Genomic DNA, 18,344 nt, shown 5'->3' with positions numbered 1-18,344 from the left:
AGCCATCTGAAACAGAGATTAGCCCCAGCATTCCAATCATGCTGAAGCTTTGCTTGAGTAACACCAAGTGAAAAAGGCCAGGTATCTCATCACCTACACCTCCTTGCTACCTGCCAACTAATATATCCTCAGTTATAAAAGGGCCTCATGTAGAAAATGTTTCAATGCTACTGAGCTCTCTGACAAATGCATACCACAGTGATAAAATCCTAGGTAACATCCCCATCACATTATCAAAATACGTTGAGTCCTTTAGAAGTATTTAAAATCATTGCTCAATATCACTGAAAAAATTTTTTTAATGAGTTTAAATGTTTTATCCTAAAATTATTGCATTCGTGGTGTAAGTAACAGAACAGATGCTGACATTTTACATGTAGATGGTTCCTCACTGAAGCAGTGCTTAATTAAAAATGGGGATTTGAGAGATTTCAGAAAATTTCATGCTCACCCTAAAAATGCCAAATATTTAGTTTTATTTTCTTTTTCATTAGCAAGCTAGTATGGTAGCCTAGTACCTTTAAATTTCATTATTACCAAATGCAATAGGGGCATTTAAATTTTTTTATTAAACTGGAAACTCTTGCAAACAAATACAATATATCATCTTTCTCCAAACATAGGCATGATTTTAACAAAGCAATATAACATTTAAAATGTTGCAAATATGCAAAGGACTTTAGTCATAAAATAAGTCTTGATAATGGGTACTTATGACCAAATGATTTCACATAGCTGCAATTTTATGTAGGTTTGGTCAGAATATTGAAGAAACATAGCAGGAACACTGGAAATAAATTTCCCTTTTGATTTGAAACCTGAAGACACAGATCCAAAAGTTCAATTGAAACACCTTAATTCCGGGACCAGAAAACTCAGGCCTGGCCTTTGAAGATTTAAAATGGAGAGGTAGCAAGTTGGCTAGTGCTCTGCTGGCCAGCTCTGCAGCCTGACTCTTCTCTCCTTCCTCTTCTGTTTCCAGGGACATATTGTTCATTTTAAAGATTTCAGAAGGTGAGCAAACAATCAGAGCAGATCAAAGCCTGGCGAAAATGCCAAAAATGTGTCTAATGAAAGACAATGCTGACAAACAAACCATTTCTGCAAAAACAGCTTTGGTGGCAGGTAACAGTGAGTGTAATTCACATGCACAGCTATAATTAAAAGCAGAAGTGGTAAAAGGATTTCTATAACACTATTTGGAGGCAAGGCTATGATAAATATACTAAACAAAAAAGATTTTGAAACTGAATCACACTTATTTTTTACTATTAAAAAAGGTTAAAATTTAATTGCTATTTTACCTAAATAAAACAATAGCCTGGACTTAAAGCTTATTTATTCACTGATCCGAGTATTTACTAATGCTCCTCTCCTGTCATATACAATTCTAGAAGCCAAGAATCAGCAGTGAACACAAACAATGACTCCCCCCATCCCCCAGCTTATATTCCAGTGAGGGGAGACTACTGACCCCCTCCCCACTAAAGCAAAATGTTGGACACCATTTCTTAAACCTCATCTTAAAACACATTCTTGACCTGACAGGAGCCTGGAAAGGAAAGAGCACCAAAGCTGGCCTTTGCTCTTCAGGGTTACACATCTCATTTAAGAAAACCTTCTCTACCCTAAGGTCTTAAGACATGTTTTAGAAGATATTTTCTTGCAAAAGTTTTTAAAACTTATTTTTTATATTTAAGCATTTTATCCATCTGGAATTGACTATGGGCATGTTGTAAGGCAGAGATTCTATTTCCTTTCTTTCCATATGGCTAAATACTTATCCCACAGGCATTTGTTAAACAGTAAATCCTTTCCTTGCTAGATCTGGAATGTGTCACCTCTTCCATAATATCATGATTCCATGCCCGTGTGGATTCAGTTATGTACTTTATATTCTATTCTATAGTCTATTTCTCTATCCCTGTGATTAAAACTTTCTTTAAATGAATCTCATAGCACTTATCACATTATTTGCCACTATCAGGATAAATGTCTTCTGTCCTCTTGGTAAGCCAGTTGTGACTATGATTTATTCACATTTTTATTTCTTATAGCATCAAAATCATATTTCTAGTTTGCAAGCATATTGGCTAAATAGGAGATGAGGCCAGCAGCAACACTGATTCTTTACTATAGTAATAAATACTCCTCAAAATAATTACCTCAACAGAACAAAGCGGATGCAGTACCAACAGATGCTCTGGCATCTGGCACCTCCAGACCAGGAAGGGACTGCCCCTCCCAGGGTTACTAATTCCTAGAGATATCTAACAACTCAGCAGGAAGGGTTCCTTTCTTGTACAAACTACCAATCCAAAGCTCATACCTCCCATACCTCCTTCACCAGGCTCTTCCACATCAAGCCTATACCCCCCCACCCTCACCCCCACCCGACCACAGACACTTCAGGGCCAGGTACTCGGCAACTAGGGACAGCATCTATGCTCCAGAGTCTGCTGAAATTGTTCCAACTCGCCAATCCTAACTCTGCTTACCCTGTCTTGCCTTGCTTTTCCCATGGGAATGACAATAAAGGCTGTAGCCCAGGTTTGTCCTCTTTCCCACTGTCTCCTAACCAACTCTCGTCTTCTCTGTGTCCCACCTGCACAGCAGGCCATGCCTCCAGTTTCTAGGGACCAGTGAGTATAAACTTCTTCCTTCAGGATAATCATTTCCATGTCTGTATGCTGTACCATACCTGATTAAAACAAATCCCAGGTACATTTTGAAACAAAGCACAATACATTTAGCCATTATTTTCAGCCAACATGAAGTGATTTAAATGAGAAAGCAAATATAAAACTAAATGGTTAGTTTGCCAATGATGAGGAATATAAGATTTTAGTTTATTGTTCTAAACATTTGATAATTGGTAGAATTATTCAATGAGAAACAGATATACTCAAATTGTCTGATCACTCTTTTTGCATGCCCTAAAGGTCAGGCTAACATGAGTTTTATTTTGTATATTTATAAAGAAATCCTTCTCTTAAGAACTGAAAGTTAAATTCAGAACTGTGATAATCCTTAAACCTTATCATATTACAGTTTGTCCTTTTCACAGATGACAAGATGAACTATTGAACTGAGTGTACTGATTCTCTATATTAGTATTTCAAAGAACTAAGTATTTGGAGGAATTAATCATGACAGAGAGAGTACATCATATACAATTACCTCACATAAGTTTATTAAATTGAGCTGTCCCATGCATACTCTGAAATAGGATCAAAACAAAACTATCCAAAGGACAGACAAAAGAAGTAATCACCCAATTTTCTTTCTTTTCAATAAAAATGATTAAAACTAGTTCTTGCTTAAATAAATTCAACTTATTAAAGATTCAGTCTTGCCTTCAATAATGCCACCATGTGTTCCCCCTGGGTAGTCTGTATATTAGGCCCAAAGAAGCCATTTATTGCATCAATGTATTAATGATTCTCAAGTAGTTTAAAGGGTTTTGCTGTTGTCATTTTAACACCAATGGAGTGGAAGGGAATAGGCAGCACTGTATATGGAGTCAAAACACTTTAAAATCCAGTTCTAACTCTGGCACTTACTGGGATTACTTCCTGCGACTCAGTAATCCCATCTCTAAAACAGAATTTGTAAGACTTGGCCTGCTTACCATACAGAATCAAAAGGTTATTTGGAAACTGTTAAATTCCATAAGTTTACAGTATTATTATTCAAAATCATCTATATAATAAAGAGCCATGGTCATAACAACTGAAGGCTCGACCAGACCGGAAGTCAGTGCTGGGTTGCCGTGGTGACACAGTATTGAGTGGGGCCGCTGCGGGCACCCCGACCCAGCACTGACTGCCTAGGGCAGGGGTCCTCAAACTTTTTAAACAGGGGGCCAGTTCACTGTCCCTCAGACCGTTGGAGGGCCGGACTATAGTTTAAAAAAAAAACTAGTCGGCTGCTAAGCAATAGACAGCGGTGGCAAAAACACCCAGCGGCTGGATAAATGTTTTCGGCAGGCCGCATGTGGCCCGCGGGCCGTAGTTTGAGGACCCCTGGCCTAGGGGGCTTTGGATCAGGCTCGGAGAGAGGCCTGCAGAGAGAGAGGCAGGGTCTGATCCATAGCCTCTGTGGCAGCTGTTGATCAGAACTTGCCTCTCTCTCTCTCGGCCTGGCCAATAGCCTCACCTCCATTTCTCTCCAGGCCTCCACCTGGGCTGCTAATCAGCCCCGCCTGTCTGATCAGGCCCCAATGATAGGCCCAGAGACGCTAACTGGCATAGAAACTGACCAATCAGAACCAAATCTGGGTGAATGTAAGGAGCCAATGGCTGCCTAGAGGTGGAGCTTTTGACGCTGACTAGCATAGAAACTGACCAATCAGAACCAAAATGGTTGGCAGAGGAGGGTAGTTGGGGGTGAGATCAGGCTTGCAGGGGAGGGCAGTTAGGGGCAATCAGACAGGCAGGCAGAGGCAGTTAGGGGTGATCAGGCAGGCAGAGGCAGTTAGGGGCAATCAGGCAGGGAAAGGCAGTTAGGGGCGATCAGGCAGGAAGGCAGAGAGGTTAGGGGCGATCAGGCAGGCAGGCAGAGAGGTTAGGGGCGATCAGGCAGGCAGGTGAGTGGTTATGTATCTTATATATAAAATATTTTATCCAACAACATTTTCCATGTAAATTTTATGAAGTTTTAACGTTACTCCATTAGGAATTTACAAAATATCAGGGGTTTCGGTTAAATTTTATGTTATGATTAATAGAAACCAAAGTTTCCTTTGTTAAAAAATACACAACTATTTAAGTTAAAGCTTTAGACTTTTATTTTCACTCATTCATTCCTCCAACAACCCTGTAGTAGGGACTATTATTATTCCTATTTTACAAGAAAAAAGTTGAAGGAGAGCAAAATTAGGTAACTTGCTCAAAGCCACCCAGCAATTCCTTGGCAGAGCCTGGATGCAGACTCAGAAAGTTTGGTTCTGTAGTCAGTGCATGAATCTCAGAAATAAAATCTTGGGGTAAAAGGTGTGAAAAATACAGAGTATAAAATCCTTTTTTAAAAACTTAAAATAGGATATATTTGATTGATTGAGGACACAGATATATGTGGTAAAACCAAAAGAAATCAAAGGATCATAAAAAATTTGAGATGGGGTCACAGGAAGATAGGAGAAAGAAGGGACTTAAGGAGACGCTCCGGGAAATCGTACTGGTTTGGATGCTGCTCTGTTTCTTCAGTTGTATACTAGGCTCACTGGTGCTTACTTTATTACTTACATACATGTCACAACTTACCTTGTGAGTATCAAGTATTTTATAGTAAAATTTCAAAAACATATGAATCAATAAGCTAGTCAAATATTTAAACTTATCTTGATTTAGGGCCCTTATAAAGTAGATAAAATCACTCTTCTATTTCCAGAGGGAAGCTTGACATGAGTGTCCTGTGGCTGTGGGCATGGCATGCATCTTCCCATTACTTGGCCACTGTTTCAGAACCCTCACCATACACATCTCAGAACTCATGGCTGATTATAAACAGGTGGTTGGAGCTGCCACAACCAATTTGGTTAGAAGTGGCACCCCCATCGTCACTGTGCTAAAGGATCCCTAAATTTCTTACAACTGGATATTGCGGGATTTCCCAGCAGTTAGCACTGTTACCTGCTTTTCAAACACGGTTAGTTACCTGTTAAGTTTGAAGCATCGGCGGGACTCAGTTGTAACCAATGGCGGGCATCAGAGTCAGCCACATCTGTGGGAGTGTTCAGGTCTGCATCTTCCTCACAGGTCTGCCATGAGCTCATGGACAACTCAGCCTCATTGTTATAGCCCAGAGCCGTGTCACTGCTGACACTTTCACCTGGCATAATAAAGAACCAAAGTCTGAGATAACTAATAGCCACAATTACCCCCACATAAGTAACTAAACAGCTGACACATGCAGGGCATAGGGGCTCAAAGGGGCTGGTTTGGGGCTCTTGCTCAACCAAACAGAGCTTCTAAGTGCTGAGCATTAACAGTCATTACAAGCTCCACTATGTATCACCCAAATAGCATTCCTTTCAAGGGGCTTCAACTCATATACCATATACCCAAAAGATGTACATCAAGTCGTTACGTTTTCTACTGAAACTTATTCAACTACAAAATGGGGGTGGGCAGAAGAAAAGGGGGCGAATTGGTCCATATAAATGCAAGTTTATTCCACTGCTAGAAAAGTCTAGTGATGCTTTATATCTTGAGTCTGAGTCTAGACCTCAACCCAGACTGGGTCACCTAGAGCACTGGGGGAGGAGGTGTTCTACTATAAAACACTGTCTCCAATAGAAAGTCTCTCCTCTATATAATAAAAAGTTGTAATCTGTCATAATACAATGATGCTTTTTCAAAGGCTATTAAGCCTAATAGGGTTATTTTGTCTAACACAAAACAGACCTAGACAGTTTACGTCTCCAAGTCTCCTGTCTACCTCATAATAATTTTGTGTGTCCACCCTTTTCGTCTGCTCACTCTTTCAGCTCCTTTTTGTACCTATGCTGACAGTGACCAGCTTTGCTGCTGCTAATCTGCTGTTCTTCCTTCACTTGCAAAGAACTGAAAGTTGTTCCAGTCACTAACCTGACAGGTCTCTTACTTCATTGCCACAGGTCTCTAAGCCAACAGGACCTGAAGGAGGAGCCAAGAGAAGCTCCTGCACACCCCACCAGAACCACCCTGGACCCGAGCTGTCTATCATGCTGCTCTGAAAAGGAGGTGGCCCAAAACCTGCCCTTGGGAAAGCAGAGTATTAGGGCCACATTTTACAGTACATGATAATGTGTCAGGATTCCAATCACGTTTTATTTTTTAAATACTTATACTATTGACTGCAGGGTACTTCTGAAGCATTCTGCTCCAAGCCGGTGGGAACTTTCTAGGGAAGATCACTTTTCCTTCTGGGTCTGTCTGCTCACTTAGCATTAGCTTTGGTTGTGCCTCTCACCTAGGAAAGGGCCCAGCGGTGGAAAGACAGGCCTCTAAGGTTCAGGTAAGTGACTAGAACTGTTCAGGATGTACGTGTGAACTAACTGCCCATCAATCCTGAAGTCCCAGGAATAAAATGTTCCCATTTCACAACTATGTGTCTTCAGATGATATTATTCAAGTTAGAAGCACAAAGGAAACAAAATACATCAGCTCTGAATCTGGACGAACACAGACCACACTTCCTGGAACTTACTCTTCTGTCTTTCCCTACATTTTCCTTGCATCTGCTGCAAATCATCTTTTAAATCCAATTCGGCGGAGCTGCTGCTTCTTCGAACTAAGATCTTCAGACAAAAAGAAAAATTGCATTAGTTAAAGGAAAGTTTTGATTTTTATAAGACTGTTAAGTTTCTAGTCCACATTTCTAAAGGAAAAGAAACAAATGATAATAATAGCAACAACAAAATTGAATGCTATTTTCCATTTTGAAGGATGTGTTCACAATTTACTATAATTGAAATATAAATTATTCAAGATCTGAAATTTATGGCTTCTACTTTGTCAGCTGACATTCAATTGAATTGATCTACTGAGAAGAAATGGCAAATTATATAGAAATGATTTATTTTGAAGTTCTATTTGTTCCTCTGCTCAAGCACACATATATAGTGAACGCACTTTTCCAGAAGGCCCAAGTTTACCCTCAGATGGTGAGTGTGCTGGCAGGGAAGGCATGGACTCCACCGAGACTTTCCTAAAGGTTACTCAGTGTCTTCCTTATAGCCGTGAAACACCTTCCTGAGCAGCATTCAACACTGGACCGTGCATTACACACAGAGCACTAAAACACCTGGAGGCAACCTGCATCCTCTAAAATTTATGACTTGCATGGAGAGACAAAACATACACAAGTTACACAAAATGATTATAAGATACATAAGGAAAATATACAAATAAACTCTCTCTACAAGGTATGCAGAATAGTGTTACCATAATTGGCTCACAGTTACAGGACAGCTGTTCAAGAAGGCAACTGACATGAAGTGATGAGAGAAGGCAGGAAGCACGGAGTGGCAATCAGCAAGTTGTGTGTGCAGGGACAGAACCTGATTATAGCAGGCCAAGCAGGGCAGGCAGGTGGAGAAGAAAAAGATAACAAGAAGATGCAGACCACCTTCTAAAAGAGGCAGCCGCAAGTGGGCCTTCAATATCAGGTTTAGGAATTTCAACCCAATACTGTCAACATGAGCAACTGTATGTTCTAGACCAGGGGTGGGCAGACTTTTTGACTCGAGGGCCACAATGGGTTCTTAAACTGGACCGGAGGACCGGAACAAAAGCATGGATGGAGTGTTTGTGTGAACTAATATAAATTCAAAGTAAACATCATTACATAAAAGGGTACGGTCTTTTTTTTCAATAGTTTTATTCATTTCAAACGGGCTGGATCCGGCCGTAGTTTGCCAAGGCTGTTCTAGACAATAGCTTGTTGTGATTAAAAACATAACCAGAAAGAAAAGTTGAGTATCTGTGGGAAGCATTAGTGTTAAGAAGAAAATTATCATGGAACTGGTAGTTCAGGAATGAGCATATAAGGCCTTTGATCGTTAAAAAAAAAAGGGGGGGGGTAAGGTAAAAAGATAAATAAAAAAAACTGCAGAACGGCAGAGGAGTAACATTAAATCACAAAAGGATATGACTCTAGGGGATCATCAGAACAATGGTGACAAAGGAAGGAAGAAAAGTAGGATGATGAACAAAAGATGAAGTTTCTGATATTTTAATTTTCATTTTGAGCTGAATATCCAAGGAGAATATCCTATACATAGGCAATGAAAATCCAGGATTGTGAGACAGAGGATAAAGCTGGGAATGAAGAAGTACATTTAAGATCCTCCAGTGTAGAGTGTATTAAAAACCCTGGATTCAATGAACTAAAGAATAAACATTAAACAAACAATTGAGAAGTTAGGACTAAGATGTATAATTAAAAGACAGAATAATTATTAATCCAAGAAACAGGTGAAGGCCATGAATAAAATATTTAGAAGAACAACAGTATATAAAAAAATATTACACAGCCTTAAAGGAAGATGACATATATCTAATGTCATAATGAAAATATACCCAGATATTTCCTGCTTCTGACTGAGAAATGAAATGTCCATAGCTATAGAACTAGATTCTACATAAAAATATGGGTTGTAATTTGGGACTCAAAGGAGGTAAATTTACCTCCAAATGATCCACATCCTCCTTTCCCAAAGCAAATGGAAACCAGGGCAGTGAAACGGGGCTATCTGGAGGGTAAATCTATTATTACCACTGCCAGTGGCAAAAGAACCAAGACTCTAGGGCAGTGATGTGATCCTATGACACGCGTGTCAGAGGTGACACACGAACTCATTTTTTGGTTGATTTTTCTTTGTTAAATGGCATTTAAATATATAAAATAAATATCAAAAATATAAGTCTTTGTTTTACTATGGTTGCAAATATCAAAAAATTTCTATATGTGACACGGCACCAGAGTTAAGTTAGGGTTTTTCAAAATGCTGACACGCCGAGTTCAAAAGGTTCGCCATCACTGCTCTAGGGTTAAGTACACTCCCTGGTTCCTAGAAGAAACTAATGCAAATGCTGTCCTGGTGAAACTCCATCACCTGAGACACCCAGGTTTTCTGCAGATTAAGATCAGCCGTCTTGAAACTCAAAGATCACCAAACACCAAAGGAAATCTATCACCATGCACAAGAATCTCAGAAACAGCAAATATCAGACTCAACACCCCGCCCTCCCACCCCCCCAAGGATTCCAGATAATCAGATAAAGAATTAAGAATTATAATATGTGAGCAATTTAAAGGAATAAAAGCTGAGGATCACATATTAGAAATTACAGATATACTTGAAAAGGCTAACCTGAACATTCAGAAGCAAAAGGCATACTTGCTGAACTAAAAAACTTAATGGAAATATACTGTAGTAAAATCAAAGGACAAGGACAAAGACCAAGAAACAACAACTAGGATGAATAGAAGACTTCTCAATAGTAAGAATGAAAGACAAAAGATAGTAGAAAAATAGCTTCCATTAGAAGGGGGATGGGAAGGAGAAAGTGGAGAGCTACAGTAATTAAGAGGTTATAGTAGTGTACAGAGAAATAAAGTAACCAGAATTAAGATAAGAAATACTAAAATAGCCCTGGCCAGGTGGCTCAGTAGGTTAGAGTGTTATCCTGTACAACAAAAGGTTGCAAGTTCAATTCCTAGTCAGGGCACATACCTAGGTTGCAGGTTCTATCCCCAGTCAGGGTGTGTATGGGAGGCAACTAATCGACGCTTCTCTCTCACATTGATATTTCTCTCTCTCTCTCAAAATTAATAAAAACATATCCTTGGTGAGGATACAAAAACAACACTACCAAAATAAAGCTTCACACATCTGAGGAACAGCATATACGAGAATATATGAGAGGTGGCATTTCAGATCAATATTTTAAAAAATGGATTCAATAAATGGGACCTGAGACAAGTAGTTATCCACTCAGGGTGAGTAGGGGGAGGAATTTGGATCCCTACCTCATGCCCTACATAAAATCAATTTCAGACACAGGAAAGACTTAAATGTGTAGAGAAAACTAAAACAAAAATATAAGGTAATATTTTCATTCCCATGGATTGGCATTTTAATTTTTTAATAAAACCTAACCATTAAATTGTTTGATAATCAAGAATACTGAAATTAAGAACTTCTGTTCATCAAAAGTCACCATAGAGAAAGCAGAATATAAGTTGCAAGAGAAAGCATTATTTTAATTGTAACTTTGTGAACATCTTTTACCTAGAGGTTTATTGCTATTTTTGTCTTTTATGAAATTTTTGTCACCAAGTAAGGCAGGATTACATTTTCTTCCAGATTGAGTTGATGTTGGGTATTCTTGGTTATCAAAATACGCATAGCTTTGGGACTTTGAAATGGTAAATATTCATGATGTGTGAGAAAGCATGATACATAACTGCACCATCTTAATTACATAAAAATGAAAGCTTAGTTGTGTAGATACACAGGACTTAGAAGGACAGGTCAGACTGTAAACTGCTTGTGATTATGGATGGCTTTGTTCTTTGCTTGTGTTTTTCAGTTTCCTATATATGCACGTGTTAACTTTAAAAAAATAAATGTTACTTTAAAAGCCTAAAAATAAATAAATATATATACATATATATATATATACACATATGCATATGTATACATATGTGTGTGTGTATATATATACACATATGCATATATATATACATGTGTGTGTGTGTGTGTGTGTGTATATATATATATATATATATATATTTATGTTGCACCTTGAAAGAAGATATTTGTCAGAAATATCCAAAAAAGAATCAGTATTCAGACTATATAAAGAATTAGGACAAACTAAAGAGAAAAAGACAAGTCAATAGGAACATGGTAAGGATATCACAGATGACACACACATGATCAATGAACATATGAAAAGATTTCAAATTTATTAGTAATCTGAAAAATTCAAAAGTAAGATCCCATTTTCACACTTGAGTCAAAAATTTTAAATCTGACAAAGCAAGTGTTAAGAAGAATGTGGATGAATGGCAACTCTTTACACAGTGCTGGCAGAAATATATGTGGTGCAACCACTTTGGAAAACACATTATCTTGTAAAAAAAGAACATTATTCTACTCTATGACCCATGAATTCTACTCCTAGAAAGCCACCATAGAGAAAAACTTAAACATGTAGATCTTAAAACACATATAAGAATATGTATAACTGCATCCTTCAATTAAAAAAATTGAAATAATCTAAATGTCCACCAACAAGAGAATAGAAATAAATTGTGGTTTATTCACAGTAAAATATCATACAGCAGAGAAAACTTAATAAACTACAGCTACATGTCACAATGTGGATGAATCTTAGAAATACGTAACTGAGCCCGGCTGTCATGGCTCAGTGGTTGACTGTCGACCTATGAACAAGGAGGTCAGGATGGATTCCTGGTCAAGGCACATGCCAGGGCTGCAGGCTTGATCCCCAGTATAGGGTGTGCCGGAGGCAGCCAATCAATGATTCTTTTTCATCATTGATGTTTCTACCTCTCTCCTTCTCCCTCTCTGAAATCAGTAAAAATGTATGTAAATAAAGAAATACATAATTGAGTAAATAAATCAATAATATCAGTTTTATAATGTTTAAAAATAAGAAAAACTAAAGTGTGTGTGTGTGCGCGCACACGCACACAAATATATATGTACTAGAGGCCCGGTGCACGAAATTCGTGCACTGGGGGTGGGGGAGGGTATGTCCCTCAGCCCAGCCTGCACCCTCTCCAATCTGGGACCCCTCGGGGGATGTCTGACTGATGGTGGGATTGGGCCTAAACCGGCAGTCGGACATCTCTCTCACAATCCGGGACTTCTGGCTCCTAACCACTCACCTGCCTGCCAGCCTGATCACCCCCTAACCACTCCCCTGCAAGCCTGATTAACACTGCTGGCCCGATTGCTCCCAACTGCCCTCCCCTGCCGGCCTGATCTTGCCCCTAACTGCCCTCTCCTGCCAGCCTGATCTCACCCCCAATTGCCCTCTGCTGCCGGCCTGATCTCGCCCCCAACTGCCATCCCCTGCTGGCCTGATGGCCCCCAGCTGCCCTCCCCTGCCGGCCTGGTCACCCCCAACTGCCCTCCCCTGCCAGCCCAATCGCCCCGAACTGCTGTCCCTTGCAAGCCTGGTCCCTCCCAACTGCGCTCCCCCGCCAGCCTGATCTCACCCCCAATGGCCCTCCCCTGCCACCTGATCTCGCCCCCAACTGTTCTCCCCTGCCGGCCTGATTGCCCCCAACTGCCCTCCTCTGCCAGCCTGATCTCACCCCCAACTGCCCTGCCCTGCAGGCCTGATCTTGCCTCCAACTGCCCTCCTCTGACAGCCAATTTGGTTCTGATTGGTCAGTTTCTATGCCAGTCAGCGTCAAAAGCTCTGCCTCCTAGGCAGCCATTGGCTCCTCACAGTTGACCCAGATTTGGTTCTGATTGGTCGGTTTCTATGCCAGTCAGCACCTCTGGGCCTATCAACAGGGCCTGATCAGAAAGGTGTGGCTGATCAGCAGCCCTGGTGGAGGCCTGGAGAGAAATGGAGGTGTGGCTGCTGACCAGGCCTGGAGCTAAAGAAAGAGGCTACTGCTGATCAACAGCTGCCACAGAGGCTACGGACCCTGCTTCTCTCTTTATGCCTCTCTCTGGGCCTGATTCGCACCCCCCTCAGCAGTCAGTGTTGGGTCACTGTGCCTGCAACCATAGCAGTCAGGACTGACTGCAGGACTGACTTCCAGTTGACGGAGCCTCCTGGTCGCTGCAGATGTGACGGACCCAGGGTTTTTATATATTAGGACTAGAGACCCAGTGCATGGATTTGTGCACCGCTGGGGTCCCTTGGCCTGGCCTGCAGGGATCGGGCCAACACCAGCAGCCCAGCATCCCCTGAGGGGTCCCAGAGTGTGAGAAGGCACTCTGCAAAGTTGCTGTCACTCGGCAGGTCCTGTGTTGAGCATCTGCCCCCTGGTGGTCAGTGTGAGTCATAGCTACTGGCCAGTTGGCCAGTCGGCCAGTTAGCCGGTTGCTTAGGCTTTTATATACATAGATACTATATGGGGAGAGGGAGAGGGGCAGAGAGAGAGAGAGAGAGAGAGAGCGCGCGCGCACTTGCGCAAAGCAAGGGTATGATAAACACAAAGCTAAGAAAATGCTGCTCTCTGAGGGGACAAGGAAGGAATTTACATGCCAAAGCAGTGCCACTGGAAATGTTCTAGACCTGTGGTCGGCAAACCGCGGCTCGCGAGCCACATGCAATTCTTTGGCCCCTTGAGTGTGGCTCTTCCACAAAATACCACATGGGGGCGCACACGTACAGTGCGATTGAAACTTTGTGGCCCATGCACAGAAGTCGGTATTTTGTGGAAGAGCCACAGTCAAGTGGCCAAAGAGCAGCATGTGGCTCATGAGCCGTGGTTTGCCAACCACTGTTCTAGACTTTAAGCTGAGTGGTTGTTTTGTAGATGTTTATGTGATTATCGAAATATACACATATACATACAGAATACAGATATATAAGCTTATATATAAAGACAAAAGACACTTTACACTGGTTATCTTCTAAGCAAGCAAGAGGTTTTCTGTTTTTATTTTGTACCCTTCTCTGATGTGTGAGTTTCCGATGAATATACCACATTTTTTTAAAATGAATAAACAGGAGTTATCTGCATAAATGAATAATAGGCTACTTTTCAATTTTTTTCTCTATACTTTATATTTGTTTTTTAAAAATGCTTTTACATATTCTTAAGAAAAGAAACCATATCAGCTCTTTGCAAAAAATGATTTATCTAACAACTCATGCCAGGTGGAGGCTACTACCTAAAATGATGTCAAGAACAATGAATCTGAATGTATGTCTGAAAAGCAAGGATATCTGATTAAAAATACAGAGTGCCAGATAAACACCAGCTGGTGAATTCCGCTTCATGTTGTTTTCTATTTTTGTGATGTGACTATAATTTTATACAGAAAGTAAGACTTTAAAAGAATTTGAAGTTGTATGGGCTTATGACTTGTTTAAACGGAAAACTTTTTAAAAAAAGAAAACTATCACTGCCATTAATAAACTAATTTATTGTTCCAATAATTTGCATGTTTATCTCTAATGACAAATTTGGTTGAAAAATATCTTACTGTTATTCCTTCATATTCTTTCTTCACATGTCCCTTATTCTCTTGAATAGGCTTCGGCTCAGAAGAGCTCAAATTCTGTACATTTTCTATCTTTTGACCTAGAGATTTGGTGGAAAAAAAAAATCAAGAGAAGGAATATTTCAGACAGTAAAACCGGTAAAATATTTTTATATCTAAGCAATTATTAAGTTTAGATATTCTAAAATACATAAAAAGGAGTCATAGGTATGGCAAACTGGTAGCCTATGGGTCAAGTCCACAGAGAACTTTTAAAAGAAAGGGCTGAATGCCACTCACTGTGGCCCATTAGGATAGCATAGGCAAGGGCGAGGAGACCCGTTCTGGCTTTGGGGAGGAGATCTCAGAGAAAAGCTGCCTGAGTTAGCTAGGTGAGCTGACAGGAAGAAGAAACCAGGAAGGTAGCTGGTACTTCTCGAGAATAAAGACTGGTGAGAGAAAGAACAAATACCCAGAATCAGTCACTAAAAAAAGACTATCACCACAATACCTGCAAACATTACAAAGATCAGAAAAGGATTTTATTTGTAATCTGGGACCAATAAATTCGAAGAAGAAAAAATGCATGAGTTGATCAAATTCCTAGAAAAAAAAAAACTTACCAAAATCAAAAAAGGAAAGGGAAATCTGAATAGTCTTAAAATGATTTTAAAATGTGAATGGTATTGCCGTAGCCGGTTTGGCTCAGTGGGTAGAGCGTCAGCCTGCAGACTGAAAGGTCCCAGGTTCAATTCCGGTCAAGGGCATGTACCTTGGTTGCAGGCACACCTCCTGTAGGAGGTGTGCAGGAGGCAGCCGATCGATGTTTCTCTCTCATCGATATTTTTAACTCTCTATCTCTCTCCCTTCCTCTCTGTAAAAAATCAATAAAATATATTTTAAAAAAATGTGAATGGTATTTTAAAACCTTCCTACAGAAAACTCCAGGCAATGGTAGGTTCTACCAAAATATATAAGTGGGGGGTTGCAGGGGGGGAATCACAACAATCTTACACAAACCTTTCAAAGAATAGAAAATCTTCAGATAATATATTTTTCAAATTATTTTTCTGTGTGTTTTATTTCAAGAGGTTTTAACCATTTGTACACCATGATGCAAGCAGCGGACCTTTTATCATTAAATTCAAGATATCGTGGCAGTTAACTGGTTAAGAGGCAATACTTCCCTACTATCTGATGAGGTTAGCATGACCCTGACATTAAGAACTGTGAGATAACTTGTAGACAAATAAGTTGGTTTATTTCTTAATTTAACTCATGAAATTAATGATAAATGATAAATAAGTTCACTGATACCAGATACAATCTACACATGCTCTTTCACTGTAAACTCCATACATTATTTATTGTTTACAGGTCTAACCATCTGCCTCTTTGCTTTCCACACCCTGTTGTTGCTGAAAGTTGTTGGAGAAACTGTGTAAATTAATGCTATTACGAGTTATTTTCAACATCAGTAAAGTCTATAAGCTGATAATAAAATTTTTCACAGGTCTGGGCAGCTTTCCATTCTGTCAACTTCTATGGCCTCCTCATGGCCTTTTCTACATCTTCCCAATCCTGTCCTGCCTTCTACCTAGCTTGCTGCTCTCCCTGACCTTGGAGGGTAACCTTCTTGGCTTCATGCCTACTCAAGCCACTCTGGACATCTTTCTAGTTCTCAAACATGCCACACTGGGAAAACACTGGACATATATAAATATAACTTAGATAAATATATTGAAATAGATAGTGAAGTTTCACTGGTGTGGCTCACTGGTTGAACACTGACCTATGAACCAGGAGGCCAAGGTTCAATTCCCGGTCAGGGCGTATGCCCGAGTTGCAGGCTTGATGCCCAGTATGGAGTGTGCAAGAGGCAGCAGATCGTTGTTGTTTCTATCTTTCTCTCCCTCTTCCTAACTCTCTGAAATCAATAAAAATATATTTTAGAAATAAATAAATAGTGAAAATATTTTAATGCCAGAAATCACTGCCTTACAATAAAACTTAAAAAGTAAATTCCTTTGCAATAAAGTTAGAATAAAAGTAGAAAGCACTGCGCCATGCAGCCCCTGCCCAGCCAGACTACAGTTCTGTGCCAGGGACTGAAGCTCCATACCCGGGGCGGGCTCAGAGCGCAGCGGCTCGGTGACATCAGGTGTGCTGCTGCTCCGCAGGAACCGCGGCTGCTGCTCCGCCACCAGGTGGCCAGACTCGACTGCAGGTGCATTTTCTGACTGCTGACATTCTTCCATTTCTGTGGGTATTAACACAAAACACATAGAGATGTATTTAAAAAAATTTTTTTAAGTAAATTCACCACTTAAAACAACTGATTCTAAAAACATAGGTTTAGATACACTTTTTTCCCCACAAAAATTGTGCAGTAAGATAATGTGCATTTACATCATAAAGTTTCCTATACTTGCTAACACTAATATTCTACTCTAAGAATAGATTTTTTTTTTAAGTTCTACATAGCTTTTTATTTTTTAATCTAAGTGAAGGGGTGGGGGAAGCCACAGAAATGGCTGAGAACTGCAAAAGTTATTTGGAATTAAGGGACGGGAATGCTGAGGAAAGAGATCCAGGAGGTACACGGAATGGGTTTACTTTTGAGGGGTGTAGAAATCAGTGTGCATGCACGCACACACACTCTAGAGGAAGATAACAGGAAACATGGGGATTCCAACTCTGTTATTTTTTTTAATGGATAAATACACAACTGTCCAAAATAAAATGATAATTAGTTAATGGCTTATATCACCACATGTAAAGTTGAATTAATAAACAAAGTACAAAAATGATCCGCTGGTCTTTTTAGAGACTCAATACGTATATGACATAAAGTAGAAAAACCACAGATGAGTACTGCCTGCCTGATAATCTCATCTAGCATTAGTACAAACGACACTGCTGTAGAGAATGAGTGCCCTCCTAGCTCATTCTAAACTGTTACAGTTCACTTTAATCTCCAGAGACAACCCAAGGCCCTGGAAGATCACACCACCTTCTCTCTCTAGAACTACAGCTTTGATGTGGCAACAACATCTTTTGCCTTGGTTGTTATAACAATCTCCTAACTGGTCACTTTCACCCTTTTCTTACCACCCTCATATCTATCCTCTATGTGGCCCTAAAGAGGCCCCTTTAAAACAAAGATCTGAAGTCCTCCAGCATTGTGCAGTCAAGCCCTGCTCCTCACAGTGAATACAGGGCTCTCCTTAATCGCACCCCACAGACTGACCCCGCACAAAGGGCTCTTACGCTCCCGTTAGTCTCCAGCAACCCTAGCCCACTTGGCACCTGCTGTCTGCCTCCCGCTGCTTACTCCTCCATGTTAATTTCACACCTGTTCCCTCCTCCCCCTCCCATACTGCCTGGGCACCCCCACTACGGGACTCGCCATGTGGTTCCGCATGTAAACCTCACCATGACATCCCTCACCAGACTGCACACTTACTCACATACTAGTAGTCATGAAACTTTCCGTCCACATAACTATAACAGCATCTTTTCCAAAAGTTTAATTAGCTAAAGTTTCACTCCTTCTAATAAGCAACTGATCAAAATTCAGCCTGTGTCATGTTACCTGGCAGTGTCACCCAAGTCCTTACCCAAAACAAGACTCACTGTCAATGTGCCAGCG

At 40.4% G+C, this 18,344-nt stretch overlaps 1 protein-coding gene across 3 annotated transcripts in view; it reads right to left on the bottom strand.

Moving 5' to 3' along the window:
* RALGAPA2 (Ral GTPase activating protein catalytic subunit alpha 2) overlaps positions 1-18,344 on the bottom strand; it is a 300,833-nt gene that overhangs the window by 167,780 nt on the left and 114,709 nt on the right. For all 3 annotated transcript variants that reach the window (XM_081097210.1, XM_081097209.1, XM_081097211.1), the window contains 4 exons: positions 16,815-16,952; positions 14,696-14,793; positions 7,192-7,282; positions 5,659-5,832 (listed from right to left, as the gene is read on the bottom strand). In XM_081097210.1, coding sequence (XP_080953336.1) covers positions 5,659-5,832; positions 7,192-7,282; positions 14,696-14,793; positions 16,815-16,952 — 501 coding nt within the window. The remainder of the gene's footprint in view (positions 1-5,658; positions 5,833-7,191; positions 7,283-14,695; positions 14,794-16,814; positions 16,953-18,344) is intronic.

The sequence above is a fragment of the Myotis nattereri genome, assembly GCF_964212035.1.
Source record: "Myotis nattereri genome assembly, chromosome: 8".
Taxonomy (NCBI): Eukaryota; Metazoa; Chordata; class Mammalia; order Chiroptera; family Vespertilionidae; genus Myotis; species Myotis nattereri.
Note: the sequence above shows the minus strand (reverse complement) of the source record. Positions and strands in the feature narration are given on the sequence as shown.